The sequence below is a fragment of the Rosa chinensis genome, chromosome 6 (genome assembly GCF_002994745.2).
Source record: "Rosa chinensis cultivar Old Blush chromosome 6, RchiOBHm-V2, whole genome shotgun sequence".
In the NCBI taxonomy this organism is placed as follows: Eukaryota; Viridiplantae; Streptophyta; class Magnoliopsida; order Rosales; family Rosaceae; genus Rosa; species Rosa chinensis.
Genome location: NC_037093.1, coordinates 28882829 through 28904520, shown reverse-complemented (window position 1 = coordinate 28904520; position 21692 = coordinate 28882829). Strand labels below are relative to the sequence as shown.

The following is a 21692-nucleotide window of genomic DNA, read 5'->3' as shown; positions in this document are numbered from 1 at the left end:
ATGAACTTGGCATCTTGTCAGCTAAAACACATATACCGGAGAATAACCCAGCTGCGGACCGAGCGATGGAGCCAATCTTGATCTTATGGCATGCATGCATATCTAGATCTAGTAGTTATTTTGTATTGCTGATATTCTTTTCAAAAAGAAAAATCTGCGCGCAGTATAACAATCAGTGTGATCGATTGATAGATAGATGACTACTTAATTACCATGAACAAAGGCTTCTGCTCAGACGTTGAGTCAATTGTTGCCATTTAATTTTTCCAGTTCAAAAGTTAAACCAAAGAAGCTAGTATTGAATAAATGGACCCTCATGAAAACTATCCATATTGATGAGGCAGCTTTAGCTTCATCTTTACATATAGTTTAATGAATGAAATGATTTGACTTGAATCAGGATCAATCATGTGATTCCTCCCAACTACCACTCAATATTCAAAACATGGACGTACTACCACTAGGGCTATTACTTTCATATTCTGTTCTTTTTGTCCCAGTCTCTGTCTCCCTACTCATGTCATTATTGTCATATATGGGGGTCTCTAACTGTCCATGTTAGTAGTAAACAATGCTTTTAATTCTTTTAGTAGTAATTGATGATTTTAATTCTTTTGTTACTATCAGTGTCAAATGACAGAAGGGATCTGGTAGAGAAAATGTGGCGCATATATAGAGAGAGAGTGCAGAAGATGAAGAAAAACAATATGAACGCAGCAGTAAGAGTTGGAACAACAGCAGAAGTTGAAGTATGGAGTCCTCATCAGCAACTCCAGGCAGAAACACAGTATTTCCAGCCATGAAGCTACATCCATATTCTTCCTCTCCAAGACGGCCATTTTCTTTTTCACCTTCATCTTTTGTATCATCCTTTAATGTCCCTGATCATGATGATTCCCCTGCCACCACCCCGTTTCGACTTTCTGGTGTCCCATTTTCCTGGGAACGTTTTCCTGGAATTCCAAAGAAACAAAGCTTCAATTGCAAGAAGAATGAACAGTACTGCAGCTCACCATCATTGAAGGTTCTCCCATTGCCTCCTACAACTGCTCATCAAGCTCCGAAAAAGAAGTCCTCATCCAACTCAAAGCAGACTAGTACATTTCCAAAAGATCCTTTTGTTGCTGCTTTAATTGAGTGTTCCAAGGAGGAAGATGAAGAAGAAGATCAATATTCCAAGAACAATGGTCAATGGAGTGCCAAGGTATCAAGAAGTGTAAGTGACAGGTTTGGATTTGTCAATCTTTATGCATCGTCGTGTAAAAGAAGTTGTGCAGTTTCTCAATCTATCATACATGTTCCGAGGCCGCTCAGTAGAACCTCCTCTAACTACGATCTACTTAGTCACCGTTCCCGTTCCCGTTCCCGATGAGTTTGTCATCATCATCACCCAGACAACAATAATAATCTTTGCTTTGCTGTCTCAAAAGATTTATGCATTATATATGTGTTTGTTGCCAATATATTGAGCAAGCTCTATATAATATATGATGCTCTTTGCTGTATTTCATGTGATGTCTGCGGCAGCATGAGTGAAATATACACGACCCCATGTGGTAGAACTGTAGAAGTAGTAGTCTTAAGTCGACTCTTGTCTACAAGAGGCTACTGACATATTTTTTTTATATATCTCTTCCTTTCAAAAGACATGTTGTAGCACACTCTTGATTTATTTGGCAGCGCAGAATTGCTTCTCCATTCTGCAGCACTTACGATTTTTGTTCAAAGGTTTTGTTCACATCTACTTCTCACATAACTTATTCATACAACGTAATCATCTCAATTATACTTTAGAGACTTAATAATTTATATGCTATATATGTAGTAATGTTGACAAAATAGGCTCATAGCTCTTTAGCTCCAACCCAGGACACTTGATTTGTTATTTTGGCTCCTCTTTCCTTTGCCATGTAGAGTCCTATATGATGCATCAGTTCCTGCAGCCATGATTTTTGTTATCCAAAACTTTCAAAATGGAGATAAAAACAACTAATGACGAGATTATGTTGCACATTAATTGTCTATACTATCACAGATGATTAGGTTTCTATTCCATATTCAGATTAAAACAAGTTTTACATTTTAGTGTACATCTCTACAACTAAGAGAACAGAAATAAGGGATTCTTATGTGCTGTTCGGCACACTCAAGATCTTGCAAAAGCAGTAGGATTCACCACAAACAGCGTCTCACACCAACTCTTACATAACAATATATCTTCCCATATTGAAGTTAATCTAACTTGCCTGGATAGATACTTTTTTCATTAGCATATATTCCCCTTTTTTGTAGATCACATGCTATAGCAGATATGTACTTCTCAACTTTTTTTTTTTTTTTTTTTTATCTCTCTTTTTAATGGAAAACATTTATGTAAAATCAGTGATGAAGTTTTAATCTAGGATGTGTTGGCAAATGATTACCTGAGGGTGAGCTAAAGCTCCTTTGGTGTTTCTGGCAACCTGAAGAGGAACATTAAATGTGGCGCAGGCACGCGAGTAAACCACTACGTCCACCAAAGGGGTCAGAAAACCACGGTTTCTAGCTGATATTGTGGAACAAACAAAGTCCAGAACACAGATGTCCGTGCATATTCCTACCACTAATAACTGCACCAGCATTCATGACATGACTGTCAAATTCTTGAAGCAATTATATATAGCTGCTCATTAGAACCAACAGAACTAAATAGCTGTATGCTGAAAATGTTTTAGTAAAATCAACTTACAGTTCTGATCTGATTTTTCTTCACCCAATCAACAAAAGCATTTGAACCATCAGGTTGAATTGAGCCTACGAATCCATCGTAGCAATCTTTGCGCCTGATTGTGACATTTGGTTCTTTCTCCAACCAACTTAATGCTGCATATTAGTACAGAAAGCAACATATATGTGAAACAATTATCCAACAACAATATGACTGATTTTTATTCTTAATGTAGCCTCTATCATCATCTCTCTTCTAAAACTCCCATTTCATTTCTGTAATTAACAGAAAAGACTATCTAACCCTAAACTCAATAGTGTACTTAACGACAGTCATTAGAAAAATAAAATATACTACCAGCCTACCAGGGACCAAGTTTGATTCATCAGTGCCCTCGATACAATGAAGGGGATAAGGGTCTTCCAGCTTTTCAGGTTGATGAGAATCAATGAATGCCAAAACTGGCCATTTCTTTTCACAAAAGTGTCTGGCAAGTCTTGCAGACTCACTAATCATCTCCGAGATCTGCCTATCGGGTTCTCTTGGAGCCTGAAACCATAAGCAAAAATTCCAAAAAAATTGCAACCTTGTTGAGTACAAGATAACAATTGCTTTCCCTACTTGGTTATTAAATAAGATAAAAGGTTTCCAAACAAGATCCATTCAGATAAACTGATAGAGCCAACAATTGATATAGAACCTTACTAATCAAAGGTGACGAAAGCAAAGCAAAATCACCTAAACTAAAGAAAAAGAAAAAAACAAAAAAAGGAAACTTTGAGCTTATAATTAAGAACGAGTAGTCACCAGATTTCCAGCACCAACAGTACAGAAGCCATTGATTATGTCCACTAGAACAAGTCCAGTGACAACATCCTCTGACAGATCCACAGGTTCCTGGTCCAGAGGAATTTCATTCTTCAAAAGATCAATTGTCTGAGACACCATTTTCCAGTACTGGCCTCCCAATATAGAAAGCGAAAGTGAGTTGTGAAAAGCAAGCTATTGCACATACATCATATATAGGCCTGATGAGGAATGACATAATCAAGTATGCTAGTTTCCAAATAAGTTAGAAAGATAGATAGCATTTTCTTCCTTGGGCAGATAAGTCAGAGATGCATATCCATTAGAATGGACATTTTAACCGCATGCTATTGCCAATTGCCCAAGTCCATATGCAACTCTCTCTGATTGGAACTTGGAATCAGCCTTTGTCTGTATGCATGGTTAATCATAATTAAACGAACGAAATTAGGCCTGATATTCGGTATATTTGGTAATTACATTCACAAGTAGGTGGTAAAATTTTGTGATCCAATCCAAGAGGATTCAAAGTTGAAATCAATTCCATGGCAATTGGTTGAATCAGATTACAAGAAAAAGAATCATTGCTTTTGAATGTTGATGTTAAGACTTGGCAGCAAACCCAATAATTTCCAAAGTACGTCGTCGATCATTACTTTGTAGCACATTACCAAGTTTTTCCTTGATTTATACCTATTGATCGACAACATTTCAATCTAGGCAAGCTGTTCTATTGTCGTGGAGTTGTACAGCTTAATTAGAAGAGAAATTTAGCAACTACCAAGTTCAATAATAAAATTGAAGGGATGTATCATGTAGCTAGCAAGAACTGGATCTATCATCTAAGCCCAGAAAAAAAAAAAAAAAAAAGTACCGTCTATGGTTATTAATTATGGGTTTTGGCCACCACCTCGTCATGGTTCTTTCTCATTGCCATGGCAATTGGTTGGATCAGATTTACAAGAAGAAAAAGAATCATTGCTTTTGAATGTTAATGTTAAGACTAGCCAGCAAACCAATAATTTCCGAAGTAGTCGATCCCAAGGCAGATGTTACAGTTGAGCTCGATTTGCTTAATTGTTCAACTTTCTAAATTACATATATAAGTTCTGCCTCTATTGCGGACTCCTACAAATTCAAAACCTGACATATAAGTTTTTTGGGAGAAACTAAAAAACCTGGTAAGTTCTGATCCATAAAGACAAAGTTATAAATTGTAATTCTAAACACCAACTTATTATCAAACTAATGCAAAAAAGAACAAAGGCACATAGTAGCATATAAAAGTTGAAAATCTGGAAGATAAATAACCAAACCAAAGTAGCTAACATTGTCATAGAACAAAATTGAAAAATTAGACTAGTGATAATTCCCGCAAGACAACAACTTTGAGGAAAAACACATTGTCCTCCCACATACAATAAGACAGGTAAAGACCAAATCATAATAAACTAAAGCAGTAAATCACTGGGATACACCAAGCCACTTCTGGAAGACGTCAAACTCGGTGTAATCACTGTCAGAGATCATTGTTTGGTACCATGCTTTTCCAGCTGCCTTGATGGTACAAGCTTCCTCCTGTATAAACAGAAATGGGGCAACAATAAGTACACACTATCAAGTTCTTATATGAGAGTTGAACCACGGGTATGTTTAATTGATGGAAATCAGTATAGAATGAAAGAAACATCTCAGTTGCAAATTAGAACAATGTAAAAATTGAACAAACAGTGCAGTTTTGAAGTAGGCAAACACCAAACAGCAAACACCTAGAAATCAAAAACAGACTACCAACCATACAATCTTGACCTTCATCTACAGCTCACAGTCAAAAAGGCACCAAGCATAGGCAAAGTAACTTAAACAAGTTGTAAGCATCAACTTACAAGTTACAAGTAGAACACATTGCCTACACTTGTATAAATATGTATATTACAAAACATAGAGTGAACATTTGCAAACATGGTATAAAGGAAATAAATCAAAACACATTTGAACCACAATTAACAAAACTGAAAAAGCAATCCTAGCTGAAACAAAAAGCACGTACTATACCAATTAAAGAAACGATCATAACCATTAATATCATCCCAACACAAATAACAAGCTAGAGAATCTACCTTTGAAATGGGCTTCCTCTTCCTGTCGAGCTTCTCCTTCTTGGACTTAAGCCTCTGCTCCTCAGCCAACAGCGCCATTCTCTTGGCAGTCTTAGCATACGGGTTAAGCCTGAGCATGGTGTTGAGATTCTTGAGCGGGTTCTTCTTCAGTGGTGCCCTCTTCACCTCCCTCTTGATGGGCCTAACAACAGACTGAACCTCATCGGAGTTGATAATCCTAGCAAGGTCAGCATTGACCATCTTAGCCCTGGGCAGCACATACCCCTTCTTCTTCTCAGAAGGCTTATCAAACGACCCGTAAATCGAGTCCAGCTTCTCAAAAGCACACTTGGTCCAGATAACAAACCGGCCTAGATGGCCACCAGGTGCGAGCTTCAGCAGATTGAGCCTCTCCACATTGATGATATCAACTCCGGGAATGTTCCTGAAGGAATTGACGAGCTTAGCCCCCTCGGTGCCGTAAACAATGAGGGGCCCCTTGCGGTTGATGTACCGGCGGTTCCTCATCTTCCCCTTCCCGGGCCGAATCGAGTGGCTGTCCTTGGCCTTCTCAGCATCATCATAAGCCCCGATCTGCTTCAGCAGCTTGATAGCCGCGGAGGTCTTCTCGACGCCCTCGGCGGTGTCGCTGATGACCAGGGGCAATTCGGGAACATTCTCGATCTTGTGACCCCTGGCGGTGACCAGAGACGGAACCGAGGAGGCGGCGATGGCGGAGACGATGGCGTACCGCTTCTGGTTGACGTTGATCTTGCGGTGCCAGCGGCGCCAGATCTTGGTGGGGGCGAACATGCGGCCGCCGCGGCACATGTTGCCGAAGGCAGCCTGGCCGGCGCGGTGGGTGCCGCCTCCGGGGACACGGGGGATACGGGAGACGGCGCGGCCGGTACCCCAGGACTCGGCGGAGGTCTGGTGGCCGGCCTTCCTGGAGACGGCGTAGGCCTGGCGGCTGTTCTTGGAAATGTTGGAGTGGACGAAGGTGACGATGTCGGGTCGGATCGAGGCCTTCATGACGTCGGGTAAGGCCACGGTGTGGGCCTGATCGGTGGCCATGTCTCCTTCGACGCTTTGGACTGAGACCAAGGGACGAATGGCGGCGACGGCGGCCATTTTTGAGAGGAGGTTTCGGGGGGTTTGGCTCTTCGGCTCTGGGGATAGTGATACTAAAAGTGTAAACGAGCTAGGGTTTTGTGTTTATTTATAGTGCTGCCGCGCTGTAGGGTTTCACTGTTGGGCTTTTATAAATACACACACTTTCTTGGGCCTGTGTTAAGCACCCGTGGCCCAGGTGTAGAGTTGGAAGTTGAGAGGGTGGGTTTAGTGAGCCCTTGTTTTGTTTACACTTTACAGAGCGGAGGAGGAGAGGAGAGCTGAGGCGAGAAGAAGGTGAGCAATACTCGGAAACAGGTGTGCCCTCTTTGAATTCTGAAAATCTCGTCCGCCAAATTCTTCAATTCAAGCTTCCATACTGATTCACGGCCCTGCTATTTCCTTTGTTTCATAACCCAGAACCCCCGCTTTCGAATTAGCTAAAACCTGGCCTTCCTGCTGAACCCTACAAACTCTAGTTACTGCTCCTGTGCTGCTTATCCTCGTGCAAAGAAATAATTTACTGATTGCTAAAACGGCAGTGGCTTTATTGTTAGGTTAGCAATGCTTGCTTGTGTATTCTGCTCTTCTTACATTGCTACATGCCCTTATGTTAACTGTGTTTTTACTCATGTATGGACTATGTCACATGGTTCATTCACGATAAGGTTGTCAATAGTTGAATTTTTGGAAATGCTACTTTTCGTATGCTCTGATTTTAGATTGGTCTGCTTTATTGATATAGGAAATTAGGAAGATTTGATTGTGCCTGACAAAAAAAATTATTTATACAAGATGGAGCAATAGCAGTCAATGTACAGGTAAAAAAGAGGCAGGTCGAGTTGAACAACCTGGAAAACAAGAAACCACTTGTTTTACTTTTGGCTCAGTAAAAACAAAGAGTATTGTGTTGTGGATTTTCCAGGATAAGTTACTAGATATCAGTTACAGGCTTACAACCCTTGTAAAATATTAGCTATAGATTAGACATAAGAACTAGAATGGACTGCCGCTGTATTAACCTATATTTAATTTTTTTCTTGCTGCCTGTGCATCAAATTTGTTTTGAAGTCATTCCTCCCCAAAGGCCCTTTTCTTATGTTTAGCCCTTCTCTTCCTATTCTAAATTTTCATTCATGTTTCTTGTTCACATAGTATATATAGAAAAGTAATTTAACCATATCATGTTATTTATTTTTATTTCTCTTTGGCAGTCAATTACTCGAACAAGTACAGTTAGGAAGAATGGGTAAGTTTTTTTCTTTTTATGCCTCGAAATTTTACAATGACTTGGTTATTTGAGAAAGATGGAGAATCAAACTTATTTTATGCAAATGTCACAGAGAAATCAAGACAAGAAAAGCGAAAAGAAGCTCGGTCGGTCAAAAATGCCAGAAAAAACGAGTCTTGGCTCCAAAGACAGGTATCATGTACCACCAAACATATGCTCACTTTGCTTCAATTTCTTTGACAGTAATTTATTTGTATTTTATGATGTGGGTTTTTAGTTGTACCGGTTTTTCTTTCAATGTTGTGCTGTTTTTGTTGAAACTCTTTCCCTTTGAAAGCATGGACAATGTGGGTTTTCTGATTGTGTTCGTATGCTGTGATTTTATATATGCAGAAATCTCAAAAGCTCAAAAGCTCAAAATCTACAGAGAAACGACAAAATTCTTCTGTTCAGAATGTGAAAGACGAAACAGTTACCCAATTGGATGCTACTTCTGGGAGAAGTAGGAATATGAAAAATACTAGTATGGGAGTGGAAAAAGAAGTTGAAAAGACTAAATCAAAGGCGATGCAAGGAGACAAGGTATCAAAGAGAACCCCAAAAACAAAGTTTGAGAAGTTTCTTGAACTGGATAATACTAGGGCTGAGGAGGATTTGGAACTAGAAAGGAAACTTGCAAAGAAACTCAAAGTGAAGGGTGGAAAATTGAAGGGTGAGGATCTTGGTCTTAACATGTTGTTTGAAGGAATTTCATCTTTTGCTGATTCATTGGGAAACAAAGAAGTGGTGTATCCTGAGGCATTGCCTTCTAAAAAATCTGAAAAAAGCTCTCCAAGAAAGAAACGGAAGAAGGAAAAGTTATTACCTGATGACTTGAAGGGTGAAGATCCAAAGGTTGTCGTCATTGATGGTGCTGAGGTGGAATCTGAAGATTTTCCTTCCAAGTCATCTACAAGGAAGAGACAGAAGAAGAGAAAGTCCTTGGAGGAGACAAAAGAGGTCAACAAGGAAGGTGATATGAACATTGAGGTATCTAAGCCAATACAGTCATGTGGGACGGATATTGTGTTGGAAAAAGTTCCTGCCAAGACACCCAAAAAATATGTAGCTCCTCACTTAAGATCACGTGCAGGGAATGAGCTTGAAGAGCATAGTCAGATCCGTCGACAATTACGTGGTCTTCTAAATAGACTCTCGGAATCTAATGTGGAATCTATTACAGGGGACGTGTCAGTCCTCATGCGTTCCATTCCTCGTGGTATTGCCTCTCAGATATTTGGTGAGGAGGTGTTAGCCTCATGTGTTCATGGTCCTCGTGGAAATGAACAGTTAAGTTTATTTTACTTGATGGTGATACATCAACTTACTAATGTTTGATACTATAAAATTTAGCAATCATAATTGCAGAGACTCAGGATTTTTTTTTCTTTTGCATTTTTTTGGTTAAAATAGTATCTGTAATTAACTTGTTTATGCATGTCTGTTTTAAAGGCATGCTGCTGTTTTTGCTGCTTTTGTGGCTGGCATGGCCAGTTCAGTGGGAATCGACTTTGGTGCGAAGCTTCTGGCTTTACTTGCTAAAACTTTTGAGGTGTGCTTATACCGTATTAAATTTAGGTTCCATTGTTTCAGAAAGTTTTTACATCAAGTGATATCTCATTTTTTTTCCTCGTGTTTTTAGGATGAATACCACAAAGAGGACAATATTTCCTTGAGAAATCTTACTCTTTTTCTCTCTCAATTATGCATATTTGGAGTTTGTTCAAGGTAGGTAAGCTAATTTCTCCTGGATAGTTGGCATATATAATGGGAAGTTGAATAAGTTCGAAAGCATTAGTGCAGAAAGTTTGTTTCACATTTTTGTTAGAGAGTGGATCTCTATTTGAGATTATATTTTTGAATCTTACTTTCTACTTGATGGAACTTGCTAAGGCATACTAGTATGTTTCAAAAGGAGTGGTGGATCCCAATGTTATGTATATTTCTAAACCCTTGTTGTCAGACTTGGATCTGTCATCATCATGATACAACTAAAAAAATGCTCCTGAATTTCAGTGAAATAATGATATATGTATATATAAATGTCACACCCTTTCAAATTTTAATTTTGTCTTCAATACATTGTGTTGAAAAAGTCTTCAATGGATTGAGGGCATTATGCACAATTTTTATAATAAAGACGAATTAAAAAGATCAAAAGTATGTATATTGACATTTAGGGTGTGTTAATAACAATACCCATATTTGCCATAATTTATTAATTAAATCCTTTACTTTAGCTAGCTATATTGTTAGATATTTGATTTTTACTTAGTATCTTCTTTTATCCTATGAGCATATGCTACAACAGCTAGCGTGTAGGATGGAATAAACGCTTTTCTAATTGATTTATTTTTGGTTATGCTTTTCAGTGATTTGATATACGACTTTCTGATTGTTTTGAGCAAGCGGTTAACAGAGATTGATGTCTCCACCATCTTGACAGTTTTGCAATGTAAGCATTTCTGAAGTTTAGCATCATGTTTGTGATATAATAAGCTCTGCAGAAGAGATAAAAGATATTGTATCATCCAAAAGCTGCAGATGTAGCACCTCTACTCCTTCACCTCCAACTAGGAGCCCACTCAATTGAACTCCATATAAACACATTGCATGCTAAGCTTGCATTGATATATTAATTCATATTCATACTTATGATCAAATTATATTTTTTGTAATATATATAATTTGTGTTGTTAATGTACTGTTACTCAAACCAATTTGGAAAGTTTCAGACTCATGGACTTGCAAATCATATATAACATGAAATGTCCTTTCTGAACAGGCTGTGGAATGAAAATAAGGGCTGATGATCCTCTTGTGATGAAAAATTTTATTGCCAGTGTTCAGAATAGAGTGAATGAGTTAAAAGTCTCATGTGGAGATGACCAGGAGAAGATCAATGGCAAAAGGGTTAGCTTACATTTCTAGTTTGAATTGTTTAAAAACCTTTGTGTCGAAAGCTGAGAAATTTAATCTGATACCTGTAGATGGAGTTCATGCTTGAAACCATATGTGACATCAAGAACAACAAGAAAAGGCCTAAAGAAGATACCGCACCTCATACAAGGATAAAGAAATGGCTACAAAAGGTGTGTGATTTATACATTTTCTTTTTTCTTGCTTCCTTGTTTTCCTCTTGGCAGCATTGTGCGGAAGGAAGTTTTGGTGCTTCCTTGTATACCGCACGTCATACAAAGGATGAAGAGGCTTCTATCCCAATTAAGTTGTTGAGGGTTAAGCTTATCCACTCTTGGTGATAAATGCTACAAATAAGTTAAGTATGCGCTAGTTAGAAACTAAGTGCCTGTTTGACATAGCTATAGCAGCAAAGCTGGTTCAGGCAATGATTTGTGTCGGTATGGTTATAACAAGTGATAATACTCTAATACCAAGAAATTGTCTGCTATGTAGGTATAGAAAAGGGTATAGGTGAAACCTAATTAAACTTGCAAGGCTGTTATCTATGTGAAAAATCATTGAAATGATGGTATCTTTCAGCATAAGCTGTTTTTTTCAACTTTCAGCAACTTCCCAAAATTCTTTTCCCAGCTTCATCCTTGGTATTTGAAAAAAACTCTTTCAAGTGTAGCCAAATACCTTAAAGAAACATACAAAAAGCCTTTTGCTCCAAAAGCTGTGAAACAAGCAGCAACTTAACTAGTCTGGAGGTATAATTCAGTGTGCTTAGTTTATTAGGATTCTATTGTCTAGTTGCTGGTTATGATTTTTCAGACACGTATGTTTATTATTTTTCACAACCAACCCATTTTTTGAAACAAACATGAAAACTTTAATCTTTTACTCTGTTGTCAGGTTTTCATTGTTTGTATGTTTCTTGATGATTTATTTTCAGTTATGTGTAGAAGACATTTTAATAAGAGGACTCAATTGGAGCAAACTTCTTGATCCTAATAAGAAGGGCCAGTGGTGGTTATCTGGGGATATTGCTTCAACAGTAGACAATGTCGAAGAGGTAGCCAACACAATAGACAAAGAGGTTCTTGAAGCCCAGAAACTTTTGCAGCTCGCTGCTGCACAGAGAATGAACACAGATGCTAGAAAGGCAATTTTTTGTATAATTATGAGTGGGGAGGATTACATTGATGCATTTGAAAAGCTTTTGAGATTGGATTTACATGGAAAGCAGGTAGGTGCCACCTGATTTCATTATAATATAGCTTCCTTTCTTTTTTTTCTTTTTTTTTCCCCTGGCATTGTCTCTTCTCAATAACTTATTTCTCTTTGTTCTATGTACAGGACAGAGAGATAATGCGAGTTCTTGTGGAGTGCTGTTTGCAGGAGAAAGTGTTTAACAAGTATTACACAGTTCTGGCTTCCAAATTGTGTGAGCATGACAAAAATCACAAGTTCACATTACAGGTATTCATTTCTCACCATTTGAGTATTAAGATGGTGACTGATGAGGAATTTGGAATAAATAAAAGGAAATTCACAGGCGTTTTTTTTTTTCTTTTTATTAAGAGGAAGTTTACAGGCACTGACTTATAAAATGGAATCGGAAACATATTTCCGTCTTCAATGCAACATATTTTCTGATTCCATTTTACAGACATCTTTTTTCTGAATCCTATCTGCTATTCTCTTCTTCAACAGTTTTGCCTTTGGGACCACTTCAAACAGCTGGACTCAATGCAGCTTAGTAGGTCAATGCACCTAGCCAAATTTGTTGCAGAGATGATAGCCTCTTTCACCCTCTCCCTCGCCGTACTGAAGACAGTAGATCTAGCTGACATCAAGCAACTAACTGCAAAACGGACAATGCATTTCCGGATGTTATTTGAGGCCATCTTTGAGTATCCAGACAGCCTGATATGGAATATATTCACGCGTGTAGCCGTCACCCCGGAGCTTGAAAGTCTTCGACATGGGATTGAATTTTTTATCAAGTATATTGTGGAAACCAATAAATCCCTCGGTGAAAAGTTTAAGCTTGCAAGGAAAGCCCTGAATAATGCTGAAGGGGTTCTCATGTGAGGCCATTTTTGACACTCTTTGCTCCATCAACTATTGTGGTTCATGTTTTGTCGGACTACTTACCAACCTGCAAGATGGGATGCACTCAACTTTTTCCCGTTCCATTCAAGTAGTCTTATATATGAATGAGCAAATCAGATAAAGAAGAATATATCATTGTTTTAATTTTTCTTTTTTCTTTTTTGACACAGGAATATATAATTGTTTATGTACACTTGCCTATTCTATTGCTTGTTTTAACAGTGAAGTATGAGATAAATTATAGGGCTAATGCTCATACACCCCGAATCTGCCAAAATACTTCTTATACATCTCAATATCTTATTTTTATTCCTCTTTACACAAAACTCTCTCTTTTCTTCCTACTTACTCATCTTGTCTACCCTCCGACCTTTAGTACCCCTCTTGTAGTCTATTTCTATGTTTTGCAAATCTACTATTTCCTATAAAAAGATTGATGAAATGTGGTGGGCCTATTAGAATTTTATTTGTTTAATATAAGTACAGTCGTTAAAATTCATCCTCTATTTTCAAAGGTAAACATTACTTGTTACTATTCATAATTTCGATTGTCGACAGATTAGAGTTGATTGTTATCTGTAATATTACCGGCAAAGAACTGAAGAAAGAAAGAGAAAAGTTGAAAGATTTTAGAGAAAGTCTCAAAAGAGAAACTCCCGATTGCTGGGATATCATCTTTAGGGTTCAAACAAGAATTTATAAAGTTGAACAAGAGATTGAAAATCTCTTATATACTCTGAAAGAGGAACAAAAACCTCTTGATCATTTGAGCATTGGTTAGATCCGCAAATCACTGGTATCAGAGCTTGTAAAGAGCTCAGTAGGGGAATCCCCAATGGGGACAATGTCTGATTTAATATTAGAGAAGTTGAATTCTTTACTAAAATCTTCTGATGAGAAATATCAGAACCTGCAGAAAGAATTATCTAGATGTCAAGATCATCTAGAAAAACTACCTGCTATAATCCACCAATTAGAAAAATTGGAAAACAAACTGGATTATATCAAGGAACTTCCAAAAACGGAAGAAGAAAAGCTAACAAGTGTTAGTATAAAAATCAATGAACAGCAAAAAACGCTGGATTCTATGAAAAATATATTGAAGGACAAGAAAATGCCTACAGCAAAAACAAAGAAAGCTAATGGATTCAAACCATTAGAAAGACCATAAAAGAATCCTATTCCAAAATATGATTTTTCTGGAACCTTCTACTAGTTATACTAGTATTCGGTATGAAAATCCGAAAGAAACTCGAGATGTCAAAATGATGAGCATCTTCAGAAAAAAAAAAGGAGTACAACTCCTAAATGCTGAAGAGTTCGTATACAATGAAATCGAACACGAGGTAAAAAACGCCTCAATTCCAAAGCTAGATTTTAAGCAAATCTACAAAAGGGGAACATTTGACCTGATGGATAGCCATCATTTCAAACTACTGGAATTTACAACCCCCTCCACAACAGGAGAAACAGATCTACTGCTGATCACTCCTGCAGAAGTTGCCAGAGCAAGAACAAAAAATTATCAATTTATGCACATTGGAGTAGTCCAAGTTGGCATAAAACTTCTTGCCCGAGAAGGCATAAACTGTTCAGTTCTATGTGTTCTACAAGACAATAGACTGACAGATTTTCAAGCTAGTCTGTTAGGAACCCTTGAAGCATCTTTATGCAATCAAGTGGCATATTTCAACTGCTTTCCAAACTTCTTAACCAGCTTGAAATATGCAGCTCACTGTCTAAGACTGAGAGTCAAGACAGATGGCATATCTATGAAAAACAATATGCAAGAACTCGCAATAGTATACAAGATATACTATAAGCTAATGAGTATCACAGTAGAACCCAAGACAAGAATATCAAATATTCCAGGTCTTACTACTGGGTCCCTCACCAGTCAGAAGAACCATTCATAATAGATTCACAAGGTTACTTGGAATGAAGTAACTTTTCCTCTAAAATGGAAATTGTCTCATCCGAAAAAACCAGCAGAAAATGCCAAAGCGGCAATTTATGAAAGTAGAAAGACTGGAGATATCAGTCTCAAATTCGATGATCACAGAAAAAGTGATGTCTGTCCTGAGAATATCAAAGTAAACAAAAATCTTCTCAGAAGAAGCTACAGCACTAGAGAAGCTAGTAGCAGTGGTACCAAATTCTCTATTGAAGAGCCAACAGAACCAATCACTGAAGAAGAATTAGAAGCTGATCTGAACAGACCAGTAAATATGCTTAGAGCACAAAAGCTCTATGATCTCTATGATGAAGCAGAATCCTGAACGATTAGAAAAACTAATCGAAGAAATGAAAAAAATTCAAACCAGGAAAGGAAAGAAAACTCCTTCCCTATCAAGATGCTGAAATGGAAGAAGGAGATAGCTCCAAAACTTTCATCATTAGAGAAAAGGGAAAACTAAAACTCCCTATACAGAGAGCCCATACGGGGGAAAATGGAGAAAGAAATTCTCAAATATTTGTCCCAGAGAACAAGATACCCAGAGTACTAATTTCCAATTACGGTATCTGGCTAGATTTAGATAAAGCTCTAGACAAGAGAAAAACTCTTGACCAATGGGTAGACAGCCTAATGATGGCCTCTGCTCTTACCCTTGGAAAATTCGAAGCACCTGATCTTCAGATGTACTTTGAAACTACTCTCACTGGAGTAGCAAAGAAGTATTATTTCTCTTTCAAAGAGACAGCCCGAGGAAAAGAATGGCTGGAAGAAATTAAAACTTCGAAATCTCCGTATGATTTTGCAGTACCCCTGTACAATTATTTATGTGGAGATCTCTCAAATCTGAGTGAGAAGGCTAAAGAAACGGCCAAATCAAATATCTATGCTCTCAAAATTTGCGACATGAGATATTTTGAAGAATACTTGAATGAATTTCAAGAATATTACTATACGATTGGTGAACTAGAAAATACTGATCTAGTCAACCTGTTGCACAGAAAACTCCCTGAACCATGGAGAACAGCTGTGAGAGAAAGCATAGCTGAAAAACCAATTGAAAAATTTTCAGTTGGAGGGATTGCCGACAGAATTAGGCAACTGCTGAAAGAACAATGCAAAGCCAATCTTAGAGCCAAAATGGCTAAGAAACAACTCAAAGGAGTTGAAAATTTCTATTATGGAATACTGGATATGCTGACCAACTGGGGATGTCATGAATCCAAGATCCACAGAAAGAAAAAGGAAAAATATTACTCTAAAAAATTCAAAAGGAGTAATGAGAAAAAAGATTGGAATTTCAAGAAACAACAGAATGAAGATCCTAAAAAGAAATTCTTCAAGAAAAAGAAGAATCACCAAGTCAATCGTAAACAACCAAGCAAGAAAGCTTGCAGATGTTGGTTATGTAAAGCCGAAGGGCATTATGCCAATGAATGTCTGGAAAAGGGTAAAAGAACTACTAAAGCTCTCTTTGAAGAATATGAGCCCATAGTAGAAACAGCTAATATGAAGGGCTACGAAATAGCCTATTCTGATGATGAAGAAGACGATAGGTCAGTTTACTCTGCTTGGTGTGAAGACGAAGAATCTGAATCATCTGGTTCTGAAACAGATTCTAAAGTAGAGTACTTCGAATCTAGACAGATGAATGTTTTGAAATTCAAAAACAGGGAAGAAAGTAAGACAGAATCATTAATGTCTTCCTATCAGGTGAACCCTGGTACATTCGTTTGTGACTACTGCTTATGTCACGAAAAGAATGGACTTCCTATGTTTTGTGAAGAGTCAAAAAAGACTTATCACAAAGAATGCTTCATAGCTGAAGCAAGAAGAAAAACCAAGCATGGCCTTATCAGCCAATTGGTTGAACAAGAATATGAAGAATATTTCTCTGAGCAAAAAGAGAAAGAAGTAGAAACCAAGAAGTCATGGAACAACCATCTTCCTCAAAAATAAAGGAAGAAAAACTCGATGAAAATATAGAACTGGTTGAACTACCAGAAGTTGTTCCAGAAGAATGCAAACCATTCATACCACAGGAACAAGCTCAAGAAAATGAGCTTCAACAATCGAAAGTCGTCTCTACTAGTAGATACAGCAACTACATAGAGATTGGACTAAAATTCTTTGATCACAAAAAATATCATCTACATGCATTTGTAGATAATGGATCGGGATTTACTATTACAAAGAGATTTGCAATTCCAGAAGAACTCTGGAAAGAAGATAAGAAAAGAACAGCTACTGGCGTCACATTTGATGGAAGCCATCTTACCATGAATAAAGTAGCAAAAAATGTTCATATCACCATTAGTGCAGGAACATTTATCATCCACAATGTTTGGCAATCTGAAGGCCAAAGATCCGATTTCTTGTTGGGAAATGATTTTATTCTCCAACAGAGATTCATCCAGGATGAAGAAGCAATAGGCTTCAGAAAAGGAGAACGGGTGTTCTGGGCAGATAGGCTTACACAAGCCAAAAGTGTAGTAGGTCCAAACTTTACTACACAATATCAAAGATCGCAACAAAATAGTGGTGATCTTACCCCCTACAAACCCAAATTCGAACCCATACTCCAAATCAAACAACAATAAGAGTTACTTGTTGAAGAATCTTCTGAAGAAGAAGATGAAGAAACTAGTTTCATCCATAAGCATAACCTCAAGCACTTTTAGAATAAGCTTGAGTCTCAGAAAATTCCAACTCTTGACAAAATCAAGAAACTACTCGAACAAAATATCGATGTAGACCCTCAGAAATTTTGGGAAAAAGACCCAGTGGTTTGTGAATTAAGATTACATGACATGAATGCTATCTGTCATGTCAAAGCCATTCCTCAATACAGAGAGGAAGATAAAAAAGAATTCAGAAAAGATATTGAAGATCTCCTGAACAAGAGATTAATTCAACCCTCCACTAGCCATCATCATGCTCTAGCATTCTACGTGAGAAATCATGCAGAAAACCTCAGAGGAAAAGCTAGAATGGTGATTGACTACAGAGATGTCAACAAAAAGACTGTCAAAGACGGTTATCAAATTGCTCAAGTACGAGTATCAACCAGCTCAGAGGAGCTAAAGTCTTTTCAAAATTTGATGCAAAGTCGGGTTTTTGGCAAGTCAAGATGCATCCTGAGAGTATCCCTCACTGCATTTGGAACCCCACAAGGCCATTACGAATGGTTAGTAATGCCTTTTGGTCTAAAACAAACTCCCTCAATCTTCCAAAGGAAGATGGACAACATCTTCAAACATGTTGCGGAGTTATGTGTCGTCTATATTGATGACATCCTGGTCTTCTCCAAAACCAGAGAAGAACACATGAAACACCTCCATGAGGTTGTAAAGCTGATAGTTCAGCATGGAATTATCCTAGGAGAAAAGAAATCTTCTTTATCCTCGATGAAGTTGATTTCTTAGGAATAAACATCAAGAATGGAGTAATAAAACTCCAACCTCATATCCTTGAGAAGATCTGGAAGTTCCCAGATAGAATTCCTGATGCTAAGAGTCTCGAGAGATTCTAGTCTCGAGAGATTCGTAGGAGTCATAAACTATGGGAGAGATTTCATTCCCAAAATCAGGACTAACAACAATGTTATCTCCTAAAACCAGTTCCAAGAGAAAATGGAACTTCACAACAGATGATGAAAAAATTGTGAAGCAGATAAAAAACCTCTGCAAGAATCTACATCCTCTACAACAACCAGAGGAAAATGTTGAAATTATCCTCCAAACAGATGCGAGTGATAATTACTAGTCCGGTGTAGTTTTGGCAAAAACGCCTGAAACTAACATAGAAAAGATCTGTAAATTCTGTAGTGGCAAGTTCAGCCCTGCAGAACTAAATTATCCCACAGGGGAAAAAGAAATTTTGGCTGTCAAGAAAACGATTTTAAATTCTTCAGCTTTTCTAGGAAAACCCTTTACTGTTCGCACCGACTGTGCCAGAGTAAAGAATTTCAAAAATTTTAAAGCTGCTGATAGAGGAAGATTAGCAAATTGGCAATTATTTCTTAACCAATATGATTATAATGTTAAATTAATTGCAGGAAACAAGAACTATCTTCCAGACGCCTTAACCAGAGAAATGGCAATGTTCAGCCGAAAAGATGACGACGAAGGTCGCAATCCCAGAAGCAGAAGAATTGGGAAAGAACATGAACCTACTGAGGACCCTAAAGAAAAAAATCCTCAAAAGATTCCTACTAGGTCCAAAAGAACTGGCCACAACTGATCAATCCCAGGGTAAAGGATTGGCTAGCCCGTCTCAAACGGCAGACGGTAAAGGCTCATCAAGACCGTTGAAGGCTATTGCTTTGCCAAAAAGCAAACCTACTCCAACTGGAGTAATTATTGTTTTTAATTATAAACTTCAAACATTTGATGCTCCTGTGTTCAGAACTGGCAGGAGATTAGCTTACCACCAGAAGGCAATCCTGGATAATCTTTTATTTGCCTTTCAAGAAAGAAGCAGTGGTCTGATGTTCCCAGCTCTCTTTGCACTAGCTGAAGAACTCTATGAAAATGCTAGACCACAGTTTGAAGAAATTCATACACAGCATAGTGCTGTTAGAGAAAAAATTCACTTCCTTGAAGATCCAGAAAGTGCTAGAGTTCCTATCACAGCGCTAAAAGAATCAGATTGGTTAGAATTCCATAATCTGATAGGAAGTCATAATTCTGAAGCCCGTGTTCCTCTAACTCTCTTCATTATTGCTGGACCTTATGTTGGAAGATACTTAGTTAATGTTCAGAGTGAACATCCGCAAGAACACAAGCTTTGGCTTGTTGAAAATGGTTTTGTCCATAATCTGTAGACTAAGACGAATGATGATCTCAAAGGCCTGCCCCCTATCATTGTCAACACAGTCAAAAAAGTCAGGAAAAATGACTGCATGCTTCGACTGAAGTTCAGATCCACTCCACCAGAATGGATTCATAAGGCAAATGGTGAGGTTGAGTACATTTCTCCATATCATTATGTGAGAATTATTCAAAGAAGATATCTTTAGCCTGCCTTTGTTGGATACAATGGCCAGCCAAATTCAAGTATCCCATGGATGAAAGCCATGGCTCTAGAATATATCAAAAAGATCATCTCTGAAGACATCAACAATACCTTCCTGGCAGCAGGAGAGAAAACCATTATCACTGCTTACGATCATCCTGACATAGTCAGCAGTGACCTTTTTCTATCTCTCACAAGAAAAGAGATAGACTCGACACTGGCATGCTTACAGTGGGTTGAAAGGCTTGAAGCATACAACCACTACAAAATGTATGTTGATACAGATGTCGAGGATAATGCAACAACTGTTCGGATGGCCCAGGCAGACAACGACTCCTTTGTCCTTGGCCACAACTCAGAAACTGACGAGAATATGTGAAGCTACATGTGAAGAAGAAGCACCAAAATTGCAACTGTAGACTTTTAGAAAGCTACTTTTTCTTTTTCAAAAGAGAAAGTGAAAAACATTTCACTAAAGGGTTTTCTGCTTTTCCCTGTCTGACCTCCATCGTCAGAAGCACTCAGGAAAGCAGAGAGTCACAGAGTTGTTCTGTACATTTTTATGTTTTGAATTCTGTTCTGAGTTCCGCTCCCTATATAAGGAGCTTTAAGTTCAGTTGTAAGGCATCAGAAATTGGAGCAGAAGAGTCTTCTCTCAAAGAATAAGAAAGCCATAAATGGCAGTGTGCTTCCCTTCTTGTCTAGGGTGAAGTAGTGAGCTTTCATATCAAGTAAGTATTTGTCACGCCCCTGATTTTACACACATGAAAATCGATATATATAACCCCATAATTATATATGCGTGAACGTCCAGTCATCAATACAAAATACCTGAAATCTTTTTCCCTTAAACTTACACACTTATTGATGCCCTGAACCCTCAAAGTTAATATACACTCGCTCCAAAGAGTTATATATTACACAAGCTTACGAATTAAATTGTCAACAACAAGATAAACGTAATGCAGCTCAGAGCAACCCCCCTAAAACCATATTCTTCAATTAATTATTCGCCCGAAACACTTCCGCTCCATCCACGAGCCACGAAACCGTCCAATAGTTATAAAATTAATTCTGGAAAAATCCTCAGAAAATAATTACGAATTTCCGGGGCATCACATTCTACCCCCCTTAAGGAAATTTCGTCCCGAAATTTACACGTACCACTCCCACAAGTACGCATAAACTCATCTCCCCTGATTTTACACACATGAAAATCGATATATATAACCCCATAATTATATATGCGTGAACGTCCAGTCATCAATACAAAATACCTGAAATCTTTTTCCCTTAAACTTACACACTTATTGATGCCCTGAACCCTCAAAGTTAATATACACTCGCTCCAAAGAGTTATATATTACACAAGCTTACGAATTAAATTGTCAACAACAAGATAAACGTAATGCAGCTCAGAGCAACCCCCCTAAAACCATATTCTTCAATTAATTATTCGCCCGAAACACTTCCGCTCCATCCACGAGCCACGAAACCGTCCAATAGTTATAAAATTAATTCTGGAAAAATCCTCAGAAAATAATTACGAATTTCCGGGGCATCACAGTATTGTTACATTTTAATATTTTATTTATTATTGAAATTAAATTTGGGTGAATTTATTTTGTGTTTAAAATCTGAATTTATTTGTGTGTTTAAATTCAGAATTTATTTTGAATTTTATTTTGTAACTCATGGTGTTTTATTTTG

At 37.8% G+C, this 21692-nt stretch overlaps 4 protein-coding genes across 8 annotated transcripts; 2 read left to right on the top strand and 2 right to left on the bottom strand.

Moving 5' to 3' along the window:
- The first annotated feature begins 669 nt into the window (after positions 1-669).
- LOC112174108 lies at positions 670-1406 on the top strand. The gene has a single exon (XM_024311808.2). The coding sequence runs from the start codon at positions 752-754 to the stop codon at positions 1370-1372; it is 621 nt and encodes a 206-aa protein (XP_024167576.1). The 5' UTR covers positions 670-751; the 3' UTR covers positions 1373-1406.
- Positions 1407-1644: 238 nt separating this feature from the next.
- LOC112174107 (nicotinamidase 1) lies at positions 1645-3735 on the bottom strand. The gene is made up of 5 exons (XM_024311807.2): positions 3515-3735; positions 3073-3256; positions 2729-2862; positions 2424-2609; positions 1645-1937 (listed from the first exon to the last, which is right to left on the bottom strand). Exons 1-5 carry the CDS (start codon positions 3653-3655, stop codon positions 1845-1847), a joined length of 738 nt encoding a protein of 245 aa, XP_024167575.1. The 5' UTR covers positions 3656-3735; the 3' UTR covers positions 1645-1844.
- Positions 3736-4788: 1053 nt separating this feature from the next.
- On the bottom strand, positions 4789-6812 carry LOC112172182 (60S ribosomal protein L4). Its single transcript, XM_024309425.2, has 2 exons — positions 5635-6812; positions 4789-5092 (listed from the first exon to the last, which is right to left on the bottom strand). Exons 1-2 carry the CDS (start codon positions 6742-6744, stop codon positions 4979-4981), a joined length of 1224 nt encoding a protein of 407 aa, XP_024165193.1. The 5' UTR covers positions 6745-6812; the 3' UTR covers positions 4789-4978.
- A 92-nt stretch (positions 6813-6904) lies between these two features.
- On the top strand, positions 6905-13270 carry LOC112172511 (nucleolar MIF4G domain-containing protein 1). Of its 5 annotated transcripts, none has more exons than XM_040509283.1 (13): positions 6905-7020; positions 7144-7280; positions 7938-7972; positions 8067-8146; positions 8348-9282; positions 9446-9545; positions 9636-9721; positions 10366-10448; positions 10779-10906; positions 10984-11085; positions 11850-12143; positions 12254-12376; positions 12611-13270. In XM_040509283.1, the coding sequence occupies exons 3-13, from the start codon at positions 7969-7971 to the stop codon at positions 12989-12991; spliced, it is 2316 nt and encodes a 771-aa protein (XP_040365217.1). In that variant the 5' UTR covers positions 6905-7020; positions 7144-7280; positions 7938-7968; the 3' UTR covers positions 12992-13270. The 5 variants fall into 5 exon arrangements, with proteins under 5 accessions (XP_040365217.1, XP_024165652.1, XP_024165651.1 ...); XM_024309883.2 differs by having other exon boundaries at positions 6920-7041; XM_024309884.2 differs by lacking the exon at positions 7144-7280 and having other exon boundaries at positions 6918-7041.
- Positions 13271-21692: the final 8422 nt, after the last annotated feature.